Raw genomic sequence first — 17,875 nt, 5'->3', positions numbered from 1 at the left:
ATGAACACATGTGGAGTTATGTACTTAACAAAAAAAGGTGAAATAACTGAAAACATGTTTTATATTCTAGTTTCTTCAAAATAGCCACCCTTTGCTCTGATTACTGCTTTGCACACTCTTGGCATTCTCTCCATGAGCTTCAAGAGGTAGTCACCTGAAATGGTTTTCCAACAGTCTTGAAGGAGTTCCCAGAGGTGTTTAGCACTTGTTGGCCCCTTTGCCTTCACTCTGCGGTCCAGCTCACCCCAAACCATCTCGATTGGGTTCAGGTCCGGTGACTGTGGAGGCCAGGTCATCTGCCGCAGCACTCCATCACTCTCCTTCTTGGTCAAATAGCCCTTACACAGCCTGGAGGTGTGTTTGGGGTCATTGTCCTGTTGAAAAATAAATGATCGTCCAACTAAACGCAAACCGGATGGGATGGCATGTCGCTGCAGGATGCTGTGGTAGCCATGCTGGTTCAGTGTGCCTTCAATTTTGAATAAATCCCCAACAGTGTCACCAGCAAAACACCCCCACACCATCACACCTCCTCCTCCATGCTTCACAGTGGGAACCAGGCATGTGGAATCCATCCGTTCACCTTTTCTGCGTCTCACAAAGACACGGCGGTTGGAACCAAAGATCTCAAATTTGGACTCATCAGACCAAAGCACAGATTTCCACTGGTCTAATGTCCATTCCTTGTGTTTCTTGGCCCAAACAAATCTCTTCTGCTTGTTGCCTCTCCTTAGCAGTGGTTTCCTAGCAGCTATTTGACCATGAAGGCCTGATTGGCGCAGTCTCCTCTTAACAGTTGTTCTAGAGATGGGTCTGCTGCTAGAACTCTGTGTGGCATTCATCTGGTCTCTGATCTGAGCTGCTGTTAACTTGCGATTTCTGAGGCTGGTGACTCGGATGAACTTATCCTCAGAAGCAGAGGTGACTCTTGGTCTTCCTTTCCTGGGTCGGTCCTCATGTGTGCCAGTTTCGTTGTAGCGCTTGATGGTTTTTGCGACTCCACTTGGGGACACATTTAAAGTTTTTGCAATTTTCCGGACTGACTGACCTTCATTTCTTAAAGTAATGATGGCCACTCGTTTTTCTTTAGTTAGCTGATTGGTTCTTGCCATAATATGAATTTTAACAGTTGTCCAATAGGGCTGTCGGCTGTGTATTAACCTGACTTCTGCACAACACAACTGATGGTCCCAACCCCATTGATAAAGCAGGAAATTTCACTAATTAACCCTGATAAGGCACACCTGTGAAGTGGAAACCATTTCAGGTGACTACCTCTTGAAGCTCATGGAGAGAATGCCAAGAGTGTGCAAAGCAGATATCAGAGCAAAGGGTGGCTATTTTGAAGAAACTAGAATATAAAACATGTTTTCAGTTATTTCACCTTTTTTTTGTTAAGTACATAACTCCACATGTGTTCATTCATAGTTTTGATGCCTTCAGTGAGAATCTACAATGTAAATAGTCATGAAAATAAAGAAAACGCATTGAATGAGAAGGTGTGTCCAAACTTTTGGCCTGTACTGTATATATATATATATAATGGTTTGGCTTTACATTCATATAGGAAGCAAACACCAGGTTCCAGGTGAAAGTCCCGGGTTTGTTTAACCTGCCCACCCTATAGGGACTTTCCAGCTCCTTATATGACGTTGTTAGTGACAGCCTTTCAAACTGACGCCATCCAATGACATATCATACCGCCATGATAGGTACTGTTTGGCCAACTGGTGGCGTATCACCATAAAATAAGGTTCCATCCGGCCGTGCTACACACTGACGCTGTCCGCTGGTGGGTTTTGGCGCCAGTGTTTGATGCTGAAATCACTGACAAAGTGGTGGCATTTCACGAGTTTGGACCGAGGATGGGTCGCCTCATTCAGATATCTTGACGTCAGAGGTTAAGGTTGAAAATGACCATGTCAGTTTTTCCCCCGCCAACATTTAGAAAAAAAGGTTTGGAGCATTATTTAATCCCTGTTTTGCCTTGGATTTTCAGTTTTTATAAAAAAAAAAAAAAAATAACATTACCTTTGCGCTACTGTAAAAGCCTCTTAAAGACCGTAATGTCAGCCTCCAACTATTTTTGATTATTTATTTGCAAGTGGGGCCGTTGTATCAGGGTGGCCATGGCCCCCTCCGGCCACCCTTTAGCTTCACTGCATTCAACATCTTGCCATGAATTATTCTGCTTGTTTGAATCATGTTATTTTGTATATTAAGGGCTAAAATTGCAGGAGATGGCGCTCCAGAACTCTCTCTCATAGATTAACTGGTTGACCGACGTCAGTCACACCCGTCCAAGCGCTAAGATAAATTGCTGCACGGCTCAGCTGAATGTAAAGATAAATTTAGCGTCAGTAATGTTGTTAACACCACTCAGTACAGACATGTGTGTTTGGAACACAGAGGCACGGATGTTGTTATGTGTTACGCAAGTTCAAAAAAAACCCTCAGTGTCCTGTGTGTGTGTGTGTGTGTGTGTGTGTGTGTGTGTTTGTGTCTTTTACTTCCTCCCCTCCCTCTCTGTATACTGCTGACCAAATTAAATTGAAATCAGTCTCTTTCTGTTCTCATTATTCCCTCTGTGTTCTCTCACCTGAGTCTGCGGCTCAAGTACGCTCATGCTTCAGTATTGTTTTATTTATTTTCAGATGAACTCTCATAGTTGTTTTAATATTTGGTTTCTTTTAGGTGCTGTGAAGTGCATGTGAAGAGGAGAGTCTGCTGACTTCTGGTGTCAAGGATGGGAAAGACGCTGTCGGTGCCAGACGACTTGGAGCAAGCGGCGGAGGCGCTGTCGACAATCAGCGGTAGGGATCCCTGCAGTGTGTGTGTGTTATTTTATCACTGTAGTGTGGCCCGAGGGTTGTCTGAGTCATGTTCTGATGTCACACAGACAATGGGCCGTACACTAATATTAGATAATTCCAAAAAATGTTGTAGTTTAATTTTTGCAACTGATTGAGTTCCGTAAGTGCTGTCACATGTTTATGCAGGGGCTGCAAGTATGACGTGTGTTTGATTTGATTAGTTAAGTGTGTCAGGATGAACAGAAGAGAAAATCATTTCACAACACAGAGTAATTTAACCTCTCCAAAGTGTTTATGCCCAGCATGAATAGACCATATTAGTATTTATAACCAGTATAAATCATGTTTAAATTTCCAAGAGAGCAGTTGAAGAACGGGCTCTACCAGCAACAAGCCACAATAATAGAGTTTGTTGTCAGAGTGATTTATGTTGAAGGCATTTCAGAGCAGGAGAGCAAAGGTTTTGATCTTTCAGACACATAATGAAAGTGTTTGATCCTTGCTCGCTACTTTTAGAAGTTTAAATTGGGAATGCACATTTGCACAAAGCAAATGTGCGCTGATAACTTAATGAACTGGAATAAAGATAATGTGATAGTTGAAGGTAGGTGGAGGCCTTTACAGATGGCACCAGTGTCGTCTCCCCATCACCAGTAGAGCCAATGGATGTATAAAGACAACTGGATACAGCATTGGAGGCGGTTCCCCATTCGTTCCTATGAAAGTTGCTTAGTGGTGCATAAAGCCAATAGCATGTGACTTCCTGATCTTGTGCTTGTTTGGGCCCAATGAGCGCACCAGAGACTGAGCCAGAGCCTGTGCAATAATGATCTTCCATCCAAACATCTGTCCAAGCTAAATTGCTTCCCATGTTTGATTTATATTTAATAGCGTATAATTTAATCGTTCATGGTAATAAAACAGCCTTGGGGTCATGTTTACTGTGAGAAATTAGTCACTAGTTTCCTCATGAGGACGGTGAATTGATAGCTGCTGTTGTGAAGATGATGTCGAATAGCTGACACACTCTTTATCTTATGTACACACACACAGAGAAACACAAATTATTGATATAGTTCTTGCTGGACTTCAGACACCTGATTGTATGTGATTTCAACCCTTTGAAACCTGAGAAAATTGTCTTGAATTCCGTGAAAAACATGGGAAGAAGTCAACGAGCAACTTGAGAAGAAATTAGTAAAAAGTACAAGAAAAATACCTTAAAAATAGCCCAACAAAAAGAGAAGTGCAAAAAAATGACCTGATTTTTTTTAAAAAGTCCAAGAAAACTACTCGAAAATTAGCAAAAAAGTAGTTACAAGAAAAATACCTTAAAATAGCAACAAAAAAGTAAAAAGAGCAAGAAAATGACATGAAAATTAGTGAAAAAAGTACAAGAAAAATACCTTTAAAAATAGCAAAAAAAAAAGAGAGAGTGCAAAAAAGACCTGAAAATTAGCAAAGAAAAGTACGAGAAAACTAACTGAAAACTAGCAAAAAAAGTTGAAAAGTGCAAGAAAATTACATGAAAAAAAGTACAAGAAAACTACCTTAAAAATAGCAAAAAAAGAAAGTAAAGAGTGCAAAAAAAGACCTGAAAATTAGCAAAGAAACGTACGAAAAACTAACTGAAAACTAGCAAAAAAAAAAAAAAAGTTGAAAAGTGCAAGAAAATTACATGAAAAAAAAGTACAAGAAAACTACCTTAAAAATAGCACACACAAAAAAAGAAAAGTGCAAGAAAACTAGTAAACTGGAAAATTAGTGAAAAAAGTACAAGAAAAATACCTTAAAATTGGCAAAATATAGTTAAAGTCCAAGAAAAATACTCGTAAATTGGCAAAAAAAAAGTAGTAAAAAGTACAAGAAAAATACCTTTTAAAAATAGCAAAAAAAGTAAAAAGTGCAAAAAAAAAAAGACCTGAAAATTAGCAAAGAAATGTACGAGAAAACAAACTGAAAATTAGCCAAAAAAAGTTGAAAAGTGCAAGAGAATTACATGAAAATCAGTGAAAAAAAGTACAAGAAAACTACCTGAAAGTTAGCAAAAAAAATGGTTAAAAAGTACAGGAAAAATACTCGGAAATTGCCAAAAAAAAAAAAAAAATAGTAAAAAGCACAAGAAAAATACCTTAAAAATGTGGACATTTTCCCTGGCTTATTTTTAATTATTATTTTTATTTTTGTTATTTATATGATTATTATTTTCTACATCTTCTATTTTCTTGCAGTTTGTGGGACGTGTTTTGCCACAAGTTTTTTCCTTGTTTGAAGAAAATTAAAGCAAGTTGCTCAGGGTTCAAAGGTTTCAATACTTGCGACAGATGTATGAAAGCAGCACAAGGCAAGTGATGTCAATCCAGGTTTCAAAATTTGAAACTCAAACTAAACATGTAGGTGACTGTATTGTATTTACTTTGTCCTTCTGTACCCTGGTGAAGAGTCCAAATCACACACAGTTATGTGTTGGTATAATTAGTTGCAGGAGGGTTTAGGTCATCCCTCCACCCCTCTCTTCCTGTGATAAACACAGAGCCGACATGAAGTGAAATAAACAATCACACATTTACAAGAGAGCAAACAGGAGGAGAGCTCGTAGACGTAGCATGAGCCCTACTGTGATACGACGATGTCTCTGTTGGAGCTGATACAAGAGGGTCAAGAGGTGCTGACCGGACTGCTCCACAATCTGTCTGCGTCTATCAGTCTGTTGACCCGACACTCACACAGCAGGAGCTGTGCACTGACAGGTCAGTGATCGTTGAGGTTCGGGTGTGTGTTCTGTGAACATGTTCAAAGAGTGTTCTGGTCTGTCTGTTATTTGAATCAATGTGACAGGACGAGAGGACAGGATGTCCTGTTGCCACGGGGAGATTCCCCCCCGCCGTGTTTCCCCCTCATTATTCAGACATAATAGAAGAACCTTACTATTTAGCTCCCTGCTGATCTACAGTGCAGAAGCTCTGCTGTAGTTTGACTTGAGATTTGACCGTAGGGACTGCAGATGGAAACGAACATCATTTATTATTTTGCATTTTATTTTGAACCTCTCTCTCTGGATAATAACCTCTGCCACCAGTGTGTGAATGGGAGGATGTGACAGTAGTGTTAAAACACTTTGCGCAGCCGGAAGATCAGACAGGTGTTATACATGTGCAAGTCCGTTTACTGGCACTGAACTGAAAAAGTAACACTCTTTGTTGAGGTGCAAATTCAGAAAACTTCTTCTCTGTATACAGCAGCCCTGCTTTGTTGTATTTAGCCATTAATTGTCTGGATGTCTGACTGAAAATGCCTCATTTAAATCATAATTAATCAGGGACTTTAAAGCCAAAAACAGACAAACAAAAAAGAGCAACTCAGTCTCCTAGTGAGAATTACATCACCTGTATTAATTGAACTGCATTTTTGATCTTGTGTGTATGTGTACTGTAAAAAGCCAGCCTTAGTTTTCGATCAGTATACCAGGGTTGTGCTCATTTTATACAATAGTAAATTGTTCTTGTGACAGATGTTCAGCATTAATTTGCGTGCATACTGTTTTGAGCTACAGATCACATGATCTTGAATCATCATTTGAATTGCATAAACAAACCAGACGCAGTTCAGTGGGCGAGTGAACCTAGTCATTGCTTAAACCTTACCTAGGAGATTGCAACAGTTATTTCTAACGTTACATACCAAAACTGATTTATTACTAGCTAAAGGCAACTGTTATGACAACATGACAACACCTTCTCTCTGCCTCAGCAAACGTTACGAGACCTATTAGCTAGTAGCTAGCTACAGTAGCTAGTGCTAGCTCTCTGACTAGCTGCACCACCGGCTAGCAGCGTTACAGTTTACATAGGCATTTAGGACGCAAACTAAACTATTAGCATTGATACAACTGTGTACAGAAAAATAATAGTCGTTCAACATTTTATTCCCTATTTTCAATAACTTCAATCTTACTTGCTGCCAAATCAAAATCCTTGCAATCGATTGTGCGTTGACTCTGAGCTGCGGAGCTCTCGTCTCGAGACACTAGCCATGTTTCCATCCAAAAGTGATTCGAATCATTGGGAAATGCGCATTAAAAGAAATATGAATCCTGTGTGTTTCCATTAAATGTACGGACTTTGGTGAAAACTACGAACTCGTGCAAGTTTTCCGCAGAACCGGAAACAAAACAAGTCTCGCATTCTTCTTCTACGTTTTCTGGCGGTTGGCAACCAGCGTGTAAATGCATTACCGCCTTCCTGACCCGGAGTGTGGATATCACCATGGAGAGAGGTGCGCTACGTCAGACTTAATTCGAACATAACTGTTTCCATCCCCCGTTTTACGAATCAACATTTTTTCGAATCAACCAAAACCCGGCTAAAGCGAGCGTAATTTAGTTTGTGTGAATCAGGGGATTTTAATTTGAATTTTGGCATTTCCATCATAATTTTCTGATGCGATACTTCTAGATGCGCATCTAAACAGGCTGATGGAAACATGGCTACTGACAGGCACGCTGGTCAAGTATTGACACCAAGCGAGGGAGGGAGGAAAAGTAGGCTGTTGATTGGATAGCTTGCTGAACGCAGCTGTAAACCAGGTTTCGCAAGTTGTGAATGGTAATTCTAAAACGGTGATTTCGCGAAGTAGGCTACAGTTTTCTCTCAGTATTATTTTTGGTTGGGACAATTCGTGATTCCGTGGCTTTGGTATGGACATGTCCATAGTGTCCATACCTAAAACTACGCCTCTAACAGTTCCCAGATATAAAGAAATGTATCCTGGGATCTACAGTATATAACCTAAGCACAAAATTAAAGAAATTTGTGTTTGGTAGATTATTTCTTTGTTGTTACAATGCTTCTTGGCAATAAATCTTATACCGTTAGGAAGCCTGTTTATTTCCCTTTTTAAATGGTGCCACATTTGTAAGGAACATGCATTTGTGGGATGAGCAGCAGAGCTGAGTATGTGGGTTGCGCCCATGAAAACTGCCAAATCTTCTCTGCCATTAAGTGGTGTTGTCACTCTGTTGATGCTGCGTTGTCCCTAACACATGTTGCCTCTGTATTGCACACACAGACATAAAATCGATTGTGTTATATCATCACCCTCACTCACTGATATAAATGGGGTGGATGAACTCTTACTGGAATACTGGTTCATCATTCATAAGACTTTACTTTAGGCCATCCTGAACGAAACAAGCAACGGTTTCATTTCTCCGCCATTAATAGTTAAATGCCAACATTTGATTCATATTTAATGGTGTATAATATCATGATTCTTAGTATTAAAATGTTGCCTTGTCGTTTGGGATCATGTGTTTTTGTGTGAAAGGGAGCTCATCTTCCAGTTTTGTTTTCATGTATTGCCTCTGTTTTGCACACGCAAGAATGAAATTGTCAATATTCTCATCCAACATCCAGTAAGACCGTAAACAAATGCACTGGACTTCCCAAAATGTTGTTGTATTCCTGTAAGTGCAGACTCAGCAGACCAAGAGGGGCATTAGGAGTCACATGCAGATTCTCTACCCTGGAGGGTAATGCCTTGAACGCAGCTCTCTCTGGTGTTTGACCTTTGTAACTGATTACCGATATAGCCCTTGTGAGTAGCTAATTGATAACCAATGTCTCAATACACCGGCAACAGAAATTGGATGGTCAAGAGACAGATGGGACAAACAGAAAGTCAAATAAACTGATAGAAAGACTGGTTGATGTGTTCATTATGTCTGCCAGACTCTGCTGTGGGCGACAGCCAGCACACAGGAAACAGAATCATAAAAGCATGCAGACTCACAGACGAGGTGAGTGTCGTCTTAATGTAAGAACTTCTGTTATTTTACCTCTGGGATTGGGCACATTTTCACTGGTTGCACTTCATAAAGGGTTAAATTCAGTCAGTATTGATTGGTAAAAATTCACATTTCACCCCTGTGACACAGCCTGATCAATATTTGTGCTCAGGAACAACTTTCCCACCGGCCAGAAACCAGACAGGCAGAGGATTAATCGTGGTTTGTAGACATTAGATACGAGGTTGATTCTGCGCAGAGCTTTTCTATCCAAACACACAGTAATCCTCTTAGGCTCTTTATGTGTTATAAAGACATCTGACTGGCAGCGTGCCGCTGATTCTTCCGCACTGCCACCAGTGAAACTGAGAGTTAAAGAACTTCTGCCTGAGATGTAGAGTTTTAGCTTGAGCAAGACATTCTGCTAACAAGCTATGCAAACAAACACGAGTCTAGATTAGAGTTCTGCACAGTATTGGCAATACTGAGAGATGAGAATAGACGCAACCATGAGTGTTTGTGTAATTGTGCTTGTTGCAAAAGGCTTTCCTCAGTTTAAGGCGGGAAAAGAGAGACACTGACAATCAGGTCGTCGATGGACTATGAACTCTTTCATTTATGTAATTCTTCTGTTCAACACAAGTGCTCGTTTTAAAACCTTACCTTTATTTTGAAAGGTGCTTTTCCACGTATTGTCTTATATATCCACCTTACTTCTGAGGGTGCTGCTGTAGAAATGATTATGGGTAAAACTTCTGGTGAGTTAGCAGAAGTCGCAGTGAACTAGTTGGTTGCATTGACCATCTGTGGTTTGTTCCAGAGGCTAGTCTTGGTGGATAGCTGCCGATAGCAGTTCTTCTTTTAAGTTTTGTTTTTAACAGTCTATGTTTGTAACGTTAGTAACATGGGGTTCCTGAAGATCCTTTAACAGTCTTTAAAAGTATTAAATTTGATTTTGAAAATTTAAGGCCATAAAATGTCTTAAAAAGTCTTATTTTTACTTGTGAGAAGTCTTAAATTTTGGGAGGAGACATGTCTGAATACCTAATCAAATCTACCAATTACTGTATCTATTTACATGATTAGTTACATGATTTTATTACTTTATTACTCATAACGTGGTCACAAGTAACGACATCGAGGCGACTTAGAAGATATACTGAAAAAATTGGGACGATGGGAGTTAAAGCATCAGGCATTGGAGAACCGATGAGATGTGAACGTGATGTTTACTGCTGTGTATTAATGCCGTTTGTTGGTGTTAAATGGTATTAATTTTTCTTTGTTGAGGTCTTAAAAAGGTCTTAAAATGTCTTAAATTTGACTTTAAAAAGTGTGCAGGAACCCTGTAACAATCAGACTGAACTACCATAAAACTTAAATTACAGGCCTAGCCCCAATTAAACGCCCGGTCTCTTGTACTAGCCTGGTGTAGCTACACATTTTGACAAATAAAGGCCTGTCTCAATTAGAGGCCTGGTCTGGTTGCCAAGCAGTTCATTTTTATAGAAGGTCTTTGGATTTATAAAACCATATTGTTGGCTACTGGCTCGAGCTAATGTTAGTTAGCTGTTTATTTCCCTTTTTAAATGGTGTCGCATTTGTGGGATGAGCAGCAGAGCTGAGTATGTAGGTTGCGCCCATGAAAAATTAGCCAAATCTTCTCTGCCAATGCCAAATCGCTTTGTTTTGCTATTGACTCTTGTTTGATGTTGTTCGGTAGATTGGATGGTTGAAGTCTGAAGAAACAAGACATATTGGCAATTTAACAATTTATTCATATAACAAACAGGAGCCTCATTAGCATGTGGAAGAAGCATACACAGCCACAACAGCCTGGCTCCTCCTCCTCATGCTGGTTGTTAAATTGCCAATATGTCTTGTCATCCAATCCACCAAACAACACCGAACAAGAGTCAACAGCAAAAAAAAAAAAGAAAAAAAAGCTGTTTGGCATTGGCAGAGTAGATTTGGCAAATTTTTCATGGGCACAGCCCCATACTCAGTTCTGCTGCTCATCCCACAAATGCATGTTCCTTACAGATGTGGCACCATTTAGAAGGGAAATAAACAGGCTATGTTGCTGAGCTAGTTTGCGTCGCTGTCAAGTAGCTGACAGTTAGTAACATATAACATTATGCTAATTAGCCAGGCTGGCTAATCGCTAACATGCTTGGTTATAAAGGAAAACAACCAGTGCTTTGAGATGGCTGTCAGAGATGGCAGAGGTATGATCATGTTACCTCATCGTAGGTGTAACAGATGGTTTGTTTCACATGTTTTATTTCCCAATCACTCTGGGAAAGAGGATTAGTGTACTGTTAAAGCACCGCTACCACTGCACATAAAGTCACACCCATAATTCACTCAAGGTATCATGGGGGCTAGGAATGAGGTAGATACAGAAGACCTGAAAATAAGCATAGTAGGTCCTCTTTAAATTCCAGTTCATATTCTTAGTCTCTTGCTCAGATAAAGGTGTGCAGGTTTCCACAGCAGCAGGGAGGGGCAGAGGAAAGAGGAGTGCTGTAATCACTCAAGGAACTTTGACAGGTGTGTGTGTGCACAGGAGAGAGACAGACAGGGAGGGACAGGGTTTGGAAACACAAATGAGAGCAGGACGAGGCGGGCGACACTGTTCTCCGTGCCCGTCGAGATGAGGACAGTGAGGGAGAAAGAGGAGAGCAATCAGGGGGACGAGATGAAGGAATGCACAGGAAGAGAGGAATATGGAGGAGAGAGGTTCGTCCGCATCTCACTGGAGGAGATGGAGAGCTACTACAGATGTGCCCAGTGCTGTCAGCGGCTTCTTAGTGAGTTTTGCAGGGATGTCATTGAGTTTTGGCGTGTCCATGCATGTGAGGGCTTGTGTTAAGTAAGTGTTGGGATAGAATGACTGTTATGACTGTCTTTTTTAGGGGTCAGAGATGGAAGTCTAGAGTGCATAAACCCTTTTTTTCATAGCTGGTTGTTTGCCACATGATGATCGCAGGTTTGTGATGCACCTTTGGCCCTTGGTCCATGACCCTAAACTCTTCTTAAAGCCCCCCATGACTACTTGCAACTGCTGCAACCTTGACATACACCCTTAAAACATTCAGACAAGCAACTGATGTTTGTTTCCATTGACAGATTGTTTCTGCTTTCCCTTAAGGCAAAGTGTTGGTCACATTTACAAGAAGTAATTCTCGTCAAATTGAAAATGAAATAACTTGTTGTGTTCACTGACCTTGGAATTCACGTGCTTGCAAAGTCAGCAGGGGAACTACAGTACAGAAACTGGACTTGGCTAAGTTGCATTTGGCCTTCAACAATTTCCCTCACTGTCCTTTTTACAAGGACAAAAAAATGCCCAGAAAACATACCGACTCTCCCTCTGATAAATGTCTCCTGCAGCCCATCACAGGAGACCAAAGTACATGTGGGAAAGGAGCAATATAGAATACTACTACATCCTATTTACTCAAGGTGGTTCAATAAAAGGTGGCATAATTGCATGACAGCCTAGGTACGTGTGTGACAGAGTATTTGTCCACCATCGATCACGCAGACTCCCACGTGTCTGCATGTGTTTGAGGACTGTGCCGTGTGTGCTTGATGATTTTTAGATCTTGGCGCCTGGCAGTGATGGTTCAGGTCTATTCTGGTCCATTTCCTGTGGGCTTTGGTCTGTATTTAGAAATGATATGTGTATTTTTGGCAGGAGCTATTCTCATAGTGCTGTGTCACTGAGACAGGTGCTGTGTTTTTGTTCTTGATCTTGTTTTCCTGCTTACTGTCGCTTTATTCACTCATATTCCCATTACATGTTTGTTAAAATGTTGCTGCTGAGCCTTGAGGTGAGATATTTTTTTTAGATTTTTCTTAAGCCTCCTGTTATTTCCTTAAATTTCTAATGTTTTATTATACCTCCACAATGGCGATGGTTGGAGGCAGGATGTTTTTGGGTTGTCCGTATGTCCGTCCCATTCTCGTGAATGCAATATCTCAAGATTGCCTTGAGGGAATTTTTAAATTTGGCACAAACGTCTGCTTGGAGTCGACAGTGAATGTGAATCTGATTAGATGTTGATGCTCAAAGGTCGAGGTCACTGTGACGTTGTCTGTGTCAGTCTTGCAAATGCAATATCTCAAGACTGACTTGAGGGAATTTTTAAATTTGGCACAAATGTCCACTTGGAGTCGACAGTGGACTGATTAGATTTTGGTGCTCAAAGGTCAAGGTAACTGTGACATTGTCTGTGTCATTCTTGTGAATCCGATATCTCAAGAACACCTAGAGGGAGTTGTTTTTTTTTTTTTTTCCCAAATTTGGCACAAATATCCACTTTGAGGCAAGGACAAACTGATAAGATTTTGGTGGTCAAAGGTCAAAGTCACTGTGACCTTGCGTCTGTCTCATTCTCGTAAATGCGATATCTCAAGAACACCTAGAGGGGTTTTCCTCTGCTTTGGCGCAAACTAATCAGAATTTAGTGATCAAAGGTCAAGGTCACTGTGATGTTGTCTGTGTCATTCTTGTGAATGGGATAGCTCAAGAACACCTTGAGGGAGTTGTTTTTTGTTTTTTTGTTTTTTCAAATTTGGCACAAATGTCCACTTTGAGGCAAGGACAAACTGATAAGATTTTGGTGGTCAAAGGTCAAAGTCACTGTGACCTTGCGTCTGTCTCATTCTCGTAAATGCGATATCTCAAGAACACCTAGAGGGGTTTTCCTCTGCTTTGGCGCAAACTAATCAGAATTTGGTGGCCAAAGGTCAAGGTCACTGTGATGTTGTCTGTGTCATTCTTGTGAATGGGATAGCTCAAGAACACCTTGAGGGAGTTGTTTTTTGTTTTTTTGTTTTTTCAAATTTGGCACAAATGTCCACTTTGAGGCGAGGACAAACTGATAAGATTTTGGTGGTCAAAGGTCAAAGTCACTGTGACCTTGCGTCTGTCTCATTCTCGTAAATGCGATATCTCAAGAACACCTAGAGGGGTTTTCCTCTGCTTTGGCGCAAACTAATCAGAATTTAGTGATCAAAGGTCAAGGTCACTGTGTGTTTTTGTGTTTTTGGCCATAACTCACTTTATACGCAAATCCGCTAATAGATCTGTGCTGCTCGGGGGCAAGATGTGTGTGAAGTATCCATGTATCCATCCATCCTTGACGGGTTCACGGGGGTCATACAACTGCAAGGTGGTAATTCTTATAGTGTAGTCCTCTATTTAAATCTCGTGCAAAAATGATTGCACAAAATGATTGTAGCTCTGCTTAAACATTTCTTTCTTTTATTTAATTTCATGTTTTATAAGGGTCATCTGCTGCAACTTCCCTTTGTGTTTCCCAAAATGATGATCCATCAAGATAATCTTCCCCCATGTGGCAAAACTTCCTCTTTCTAGTGTATTCTCGTGATATTGCATGATCCGTTTCCTAAGATTTTAACTTGTCTTTCCCATGATCTCCCTCCCTCTGTCACACTCTCTGCTTCTTTGACTTGTGTGACACCTGCTGACCTTTTAGGATAAAATCCCCGGCCATCATCTGAGTTGTTGAGTGACCCTGACCCGTCCGCACACGCTTCATATTCATCGTCCTGATCCTGATCAGGGATTTATTAGAGGGTTGTGAGCTGGATTTGGGCCTTCATTGTTGCACAACATAGACGCACATTAATCTACTGTTTGAGTGCAGGTGTGTGATGTCATCAGAGCATCCCAGCAGTATTGTCTTTGTTTTAGTGGGTTTTATTAGAACAGTAATAACTGACTATCAATGACTTTCGACACTGGTTGAGGATTGTGTCTTATACAACAATAAAACTTGTGACAGATCTGTCACGTATAAAGCACGAGTTTAAATGTGATCATCGCTTGATTGACTGTATTGTTTGTGGATATTTTTGAGTTCCCTTTTCCAAACCAGACAGCCAGAATTGGTGGTGACTACCAAGCAGCAACCTCTGGGCCGGGGTGTAATGCTGTTTGTCTAAATACCAGAGTACACCTATGAGGCGTGTGTGCGTGCACGCATGCTCACGATTAGCTGTAGCTCCTCTAGAGTGTTATGTAACCACTGTTCAGTCACTGGGTGTTTCTCAAAGTCAAGGAAGGATCCTCAAACGGATGAATTTGAAGGATGCTACGTCATAGACCCCCGCCGAAGGACTTCCAATGTCAAGGATCCTTTGGAGTCCTTCTTTCAGAGAAATTCCAAGGATGCATGTGTGGATCCTCCGCGGGTATAAAATCCCCACAATGCTTTGCACACGATTTGCTGGAAGTGAAGGCGGGGCCTCCTCAGTGAAACCTGCGCCAGCAGAGCTCGGCAGGATTTAGATTAATATGTCATGTATTTAGATTAATGTCTCCATGAGTTTTTATTATACAAGCGTGAAAAATATTGACAGAAACCTCATAATTTACACTTTCCAATGTGTCCACTGCCAAATAGTGAGATTTTTAAAATTACGTGATTTAGATAAAGTTTTTAAATGAATCATTCACAGCAGAGATGGAGCGCTAACTGCTCTTTGACATGTACAGTTCACTTATTTTACATACTTATATATTGCTTTGTATTTTTTGTTATCTAATATTATCTTATCACTCACCGATTGACATTCTGTTAAGGCTTGAAGTTAGGCATAATTAAGAGTGTGGCGGCTTTGAGTGACAGGTGGGTGCCTTCTGTTGACAAGTTACTACCACAGCGTCGACACTAGTTAGGTAATGTAACCGTTGTGTAACCCCAGATTCAAAGAATGTTGGCGTAACTGTAGCTGTTAATTGTAAGTTGTAATTAAAGTTAATTTTAATGTCTGGCTCACCTTGGTTGTACTAAAAGACCATCTCAGGAGTCATGTTCAGTTTTTCCCTTAAGTAGATTTTGTTTAAATAGTTTCAAGCCAGTCTTTTGCCAGTAAAAATTTGCATGATTGCAAGCCCTTTTTACACAGAGAAGAAGTCCCTACTTTATGCCTCCTTTGCATTTTTACATAGAAATAAACAATGCCAGTATCATGCTACTCCAGTGAGCGATTTTCGACAGCATGCCAAAGAGATGTGACGAGCGCGACATGTAACACAACACGATTGTCCTCCAGTGTGACAAACAACATACGTGTTGGCAGCACTTTATAAACAACAACAAAAACAATGGCAAAACATGGCAGTAACAGTCATTTACCGTCCCTGTTATATGGCAGCTGATCTCGTGATCTCTTGAAGGGTAAGGAGCTCACGGACCTCATTGTTTTCCCAATTTGCGGACATCTACTTCTATGAGTTAGCTGCTAACCGCTGCAAGCTGCCTCTGAAATCTTGGGTAGTAGGTCGTATGCACACCACTTTGTCAAGATGTCATCTCCACTGTCTCGTTCAAATATGGTCACTTCTGGCTCCAAAAATCCAAGACAGCAACAGCTCAAATGCCAAACTCAAGACCATAAACCAATGGTGGCTGCGTCCATTATGTTATACAGTCTATGGTTCTGACTGATACATGGTCACTACCTTGATTCCAGCTGCACTTGTTCACACTGTTTTGTCCTCCTACATACCCTCTGCTGCTCGTCCCGGCCTGTGAGTCACCTCTCAATTGATGTCTTCCTGTTTATGCTCCAGCTGGCCAATAGTGTTTGATCCAGCGGAGGAAGGAGTCAATAGTGTTTCGTCTTCGCCGACAAAGACGCGCGGGGGGGAAAGTCTCAAATAAATAATGCAGCTGGGGGTTATTCTAGCTGTCGTCTGCACCACATCCCTCATACACACACACACACAGGTCTTGTTTACATCCCGTGTACACACACCTTAGTGTCTGCTCTGCATCCCACAGATGCACAGCCACACATCATTCAGTATTTTTAACTCAAAGTTGATTTGAGAGGCTTTGCACGTGTCGTAGTAACTGATACACACACCTGTGTTTCCTCTTATGTCTTCACTGAGTTCGAAATGAAGCCAGATGAGGTCATCAGTGGGGAAAGTAGCGCATAAATAACTGGGAAATGGATTCACAGATTGGCATTTATCTCTCACTGTCAACTGTTCAGACATTCAACATCAGGAAGGATCAAAAACAGTTCGTCGCAAGTGTGAAACTTACCTAATACCCAATACACGTGACTGTTAAGAGTGGAACTGTAAATCAGCCACCCCTGGGTGAAACCGGCTGCTGTTGGAGCTACTGGACGATAAATCCACAGGGACAGGAAATGAGCCATTAAAACCCTCTGCCTTTTCCTGTCCCACAGCCAACGTGCTCTATCACCTAAATCTGACAGTTGGTAAACACACACACACACAGAGTCATGCATTTTGACACGGCTTTGTGACACCACTCCGACTGACCTCTATTCTTATATTCAGGTCTTTTTAAATCCTGTTGGCTCCGACTCTGTTTATCCCTTCATTTATTGATAATCTTATCTCAGACTAGACTGAGAGATTCAGCCGTAATCTAACTCTTAATCTCACACACTCATTGTTTTCCATCTCCTCGCGCTAATCTCGGTCCGTCTATCGTTTCTGCCTTTGTAACTCCATGACGTCAGCATATTTTAGTCCATATTTACATAAATGTTGACTTCTGGTGATGAAAGCATTTCTAACAGTCAGGATAGACTTTATCTTAAATGGATGGATGGGCTTTATAGACTCAAATCTGTCTATTTTCTTTTAAAACAGAGTGACACCAAAGAGGAAGACAAGACAAGGAAGACAAGAGGTTTATGGAAGTGTTCTTAAAGGGCTACTCAGCAATTTTGTATTGTTCTTTCATAAGGAGGAAGTACCTAAAGGTTGTGATTACAACATTCAGAGCATTAATATGGCAGCAACCATTATTTGCTGTGTCATGCTACCTCTGTGTGCTGTAATCAGAGCTTCTCTGTGGTTTGTTGTGGTAATGCATGTGTGTATCCCACTGGCTAGCTCGTCGCTGCTCCTTTGCGTCGTGCTCGTAGCATAGTTACGGAGCAATGTTGAATGGTGTTGTCATGGAAGCATAGCGCCCACCCTCCGGTCTCCCACAGTAACACTGATAGTAGCACTGTTGCTAGAGTTGCCACCCGTTTCCCAGAATTGTTCTCTTTTTTCATCAGCTGTCCCGGGAAAAAAAAAAAATCTCTTCCGGGACACAATTTGTCCCGTTTTTTGGGGAAAATGCAGCAGCAGCAGGCCAAGGAGTCCATCCAGAACGACGCATGTGCGTCCAAATTCACACCTGTTCTTCTCTATGGTTTTTCTCTGCAACCGTGCGTCATAGCGAGAAGCCACGCATATCACGTG

At 41.1% G+C, this 17,875-nt stretch overlaps 1 protein-coding gene across 5 annotated transcripts in view; it reads left to right on the top strand.

The window, feature by feature from the left end:
* The first annotated feature begins 2,518 nt into the window (after positions 1-2,518).
* Positions 2,519-17,875, top strand: part of mcf2la (mcf.2 cell line derived transforming sequence-like a) — a 69,552-nt gene continuing 54,195 nt past the window's right edge. The window contains exons 1-2 of one of the 5 annotated variants that reach the window (XM_033615594.2): positions 2,519-2,616; positions 2,695-2,813. In XM_033615594.2, coding sequence (XP_033471485.2) covers positions 2,747-2,813 — 67 coding nt within the window. In that variant the 5' untranslated portion in view covers positions 2,519-2,616; positions 2,695-2,746. Of the gene's footprint in view, positions 2,617-2,694; positions 2,814-5,365; positions 5,564-8,450; positions 8,611-11,193; positions 11,412-17,875 lie in introns of those variants that run through there. The other 4 variants (XM_033615592.2, XM_078165549.1, XM_078165546.1 and 1 more) reach the window with 4 other exon arrangements.

Source organism: Epinephelus lanceolatus, chromosome 24, assembly GCF_041903045.1.
Source record: "Epinephelus lanceolatus isolate andai-2023 chromosome 24, ASM4190304v1, whole genome shotgun sequence".
In the NCBI taxonomy this organism is placed as follows: domain Eukaryota; kingdom Metazoa; phylum Chordata; class Actinopteri; order Perciformes; family Serranidae; genus Epinephelus; species Epinephelus lanceolatus.
This window is presented reverse-complemented; position numbering and strand designations above follow the sequence as displayed.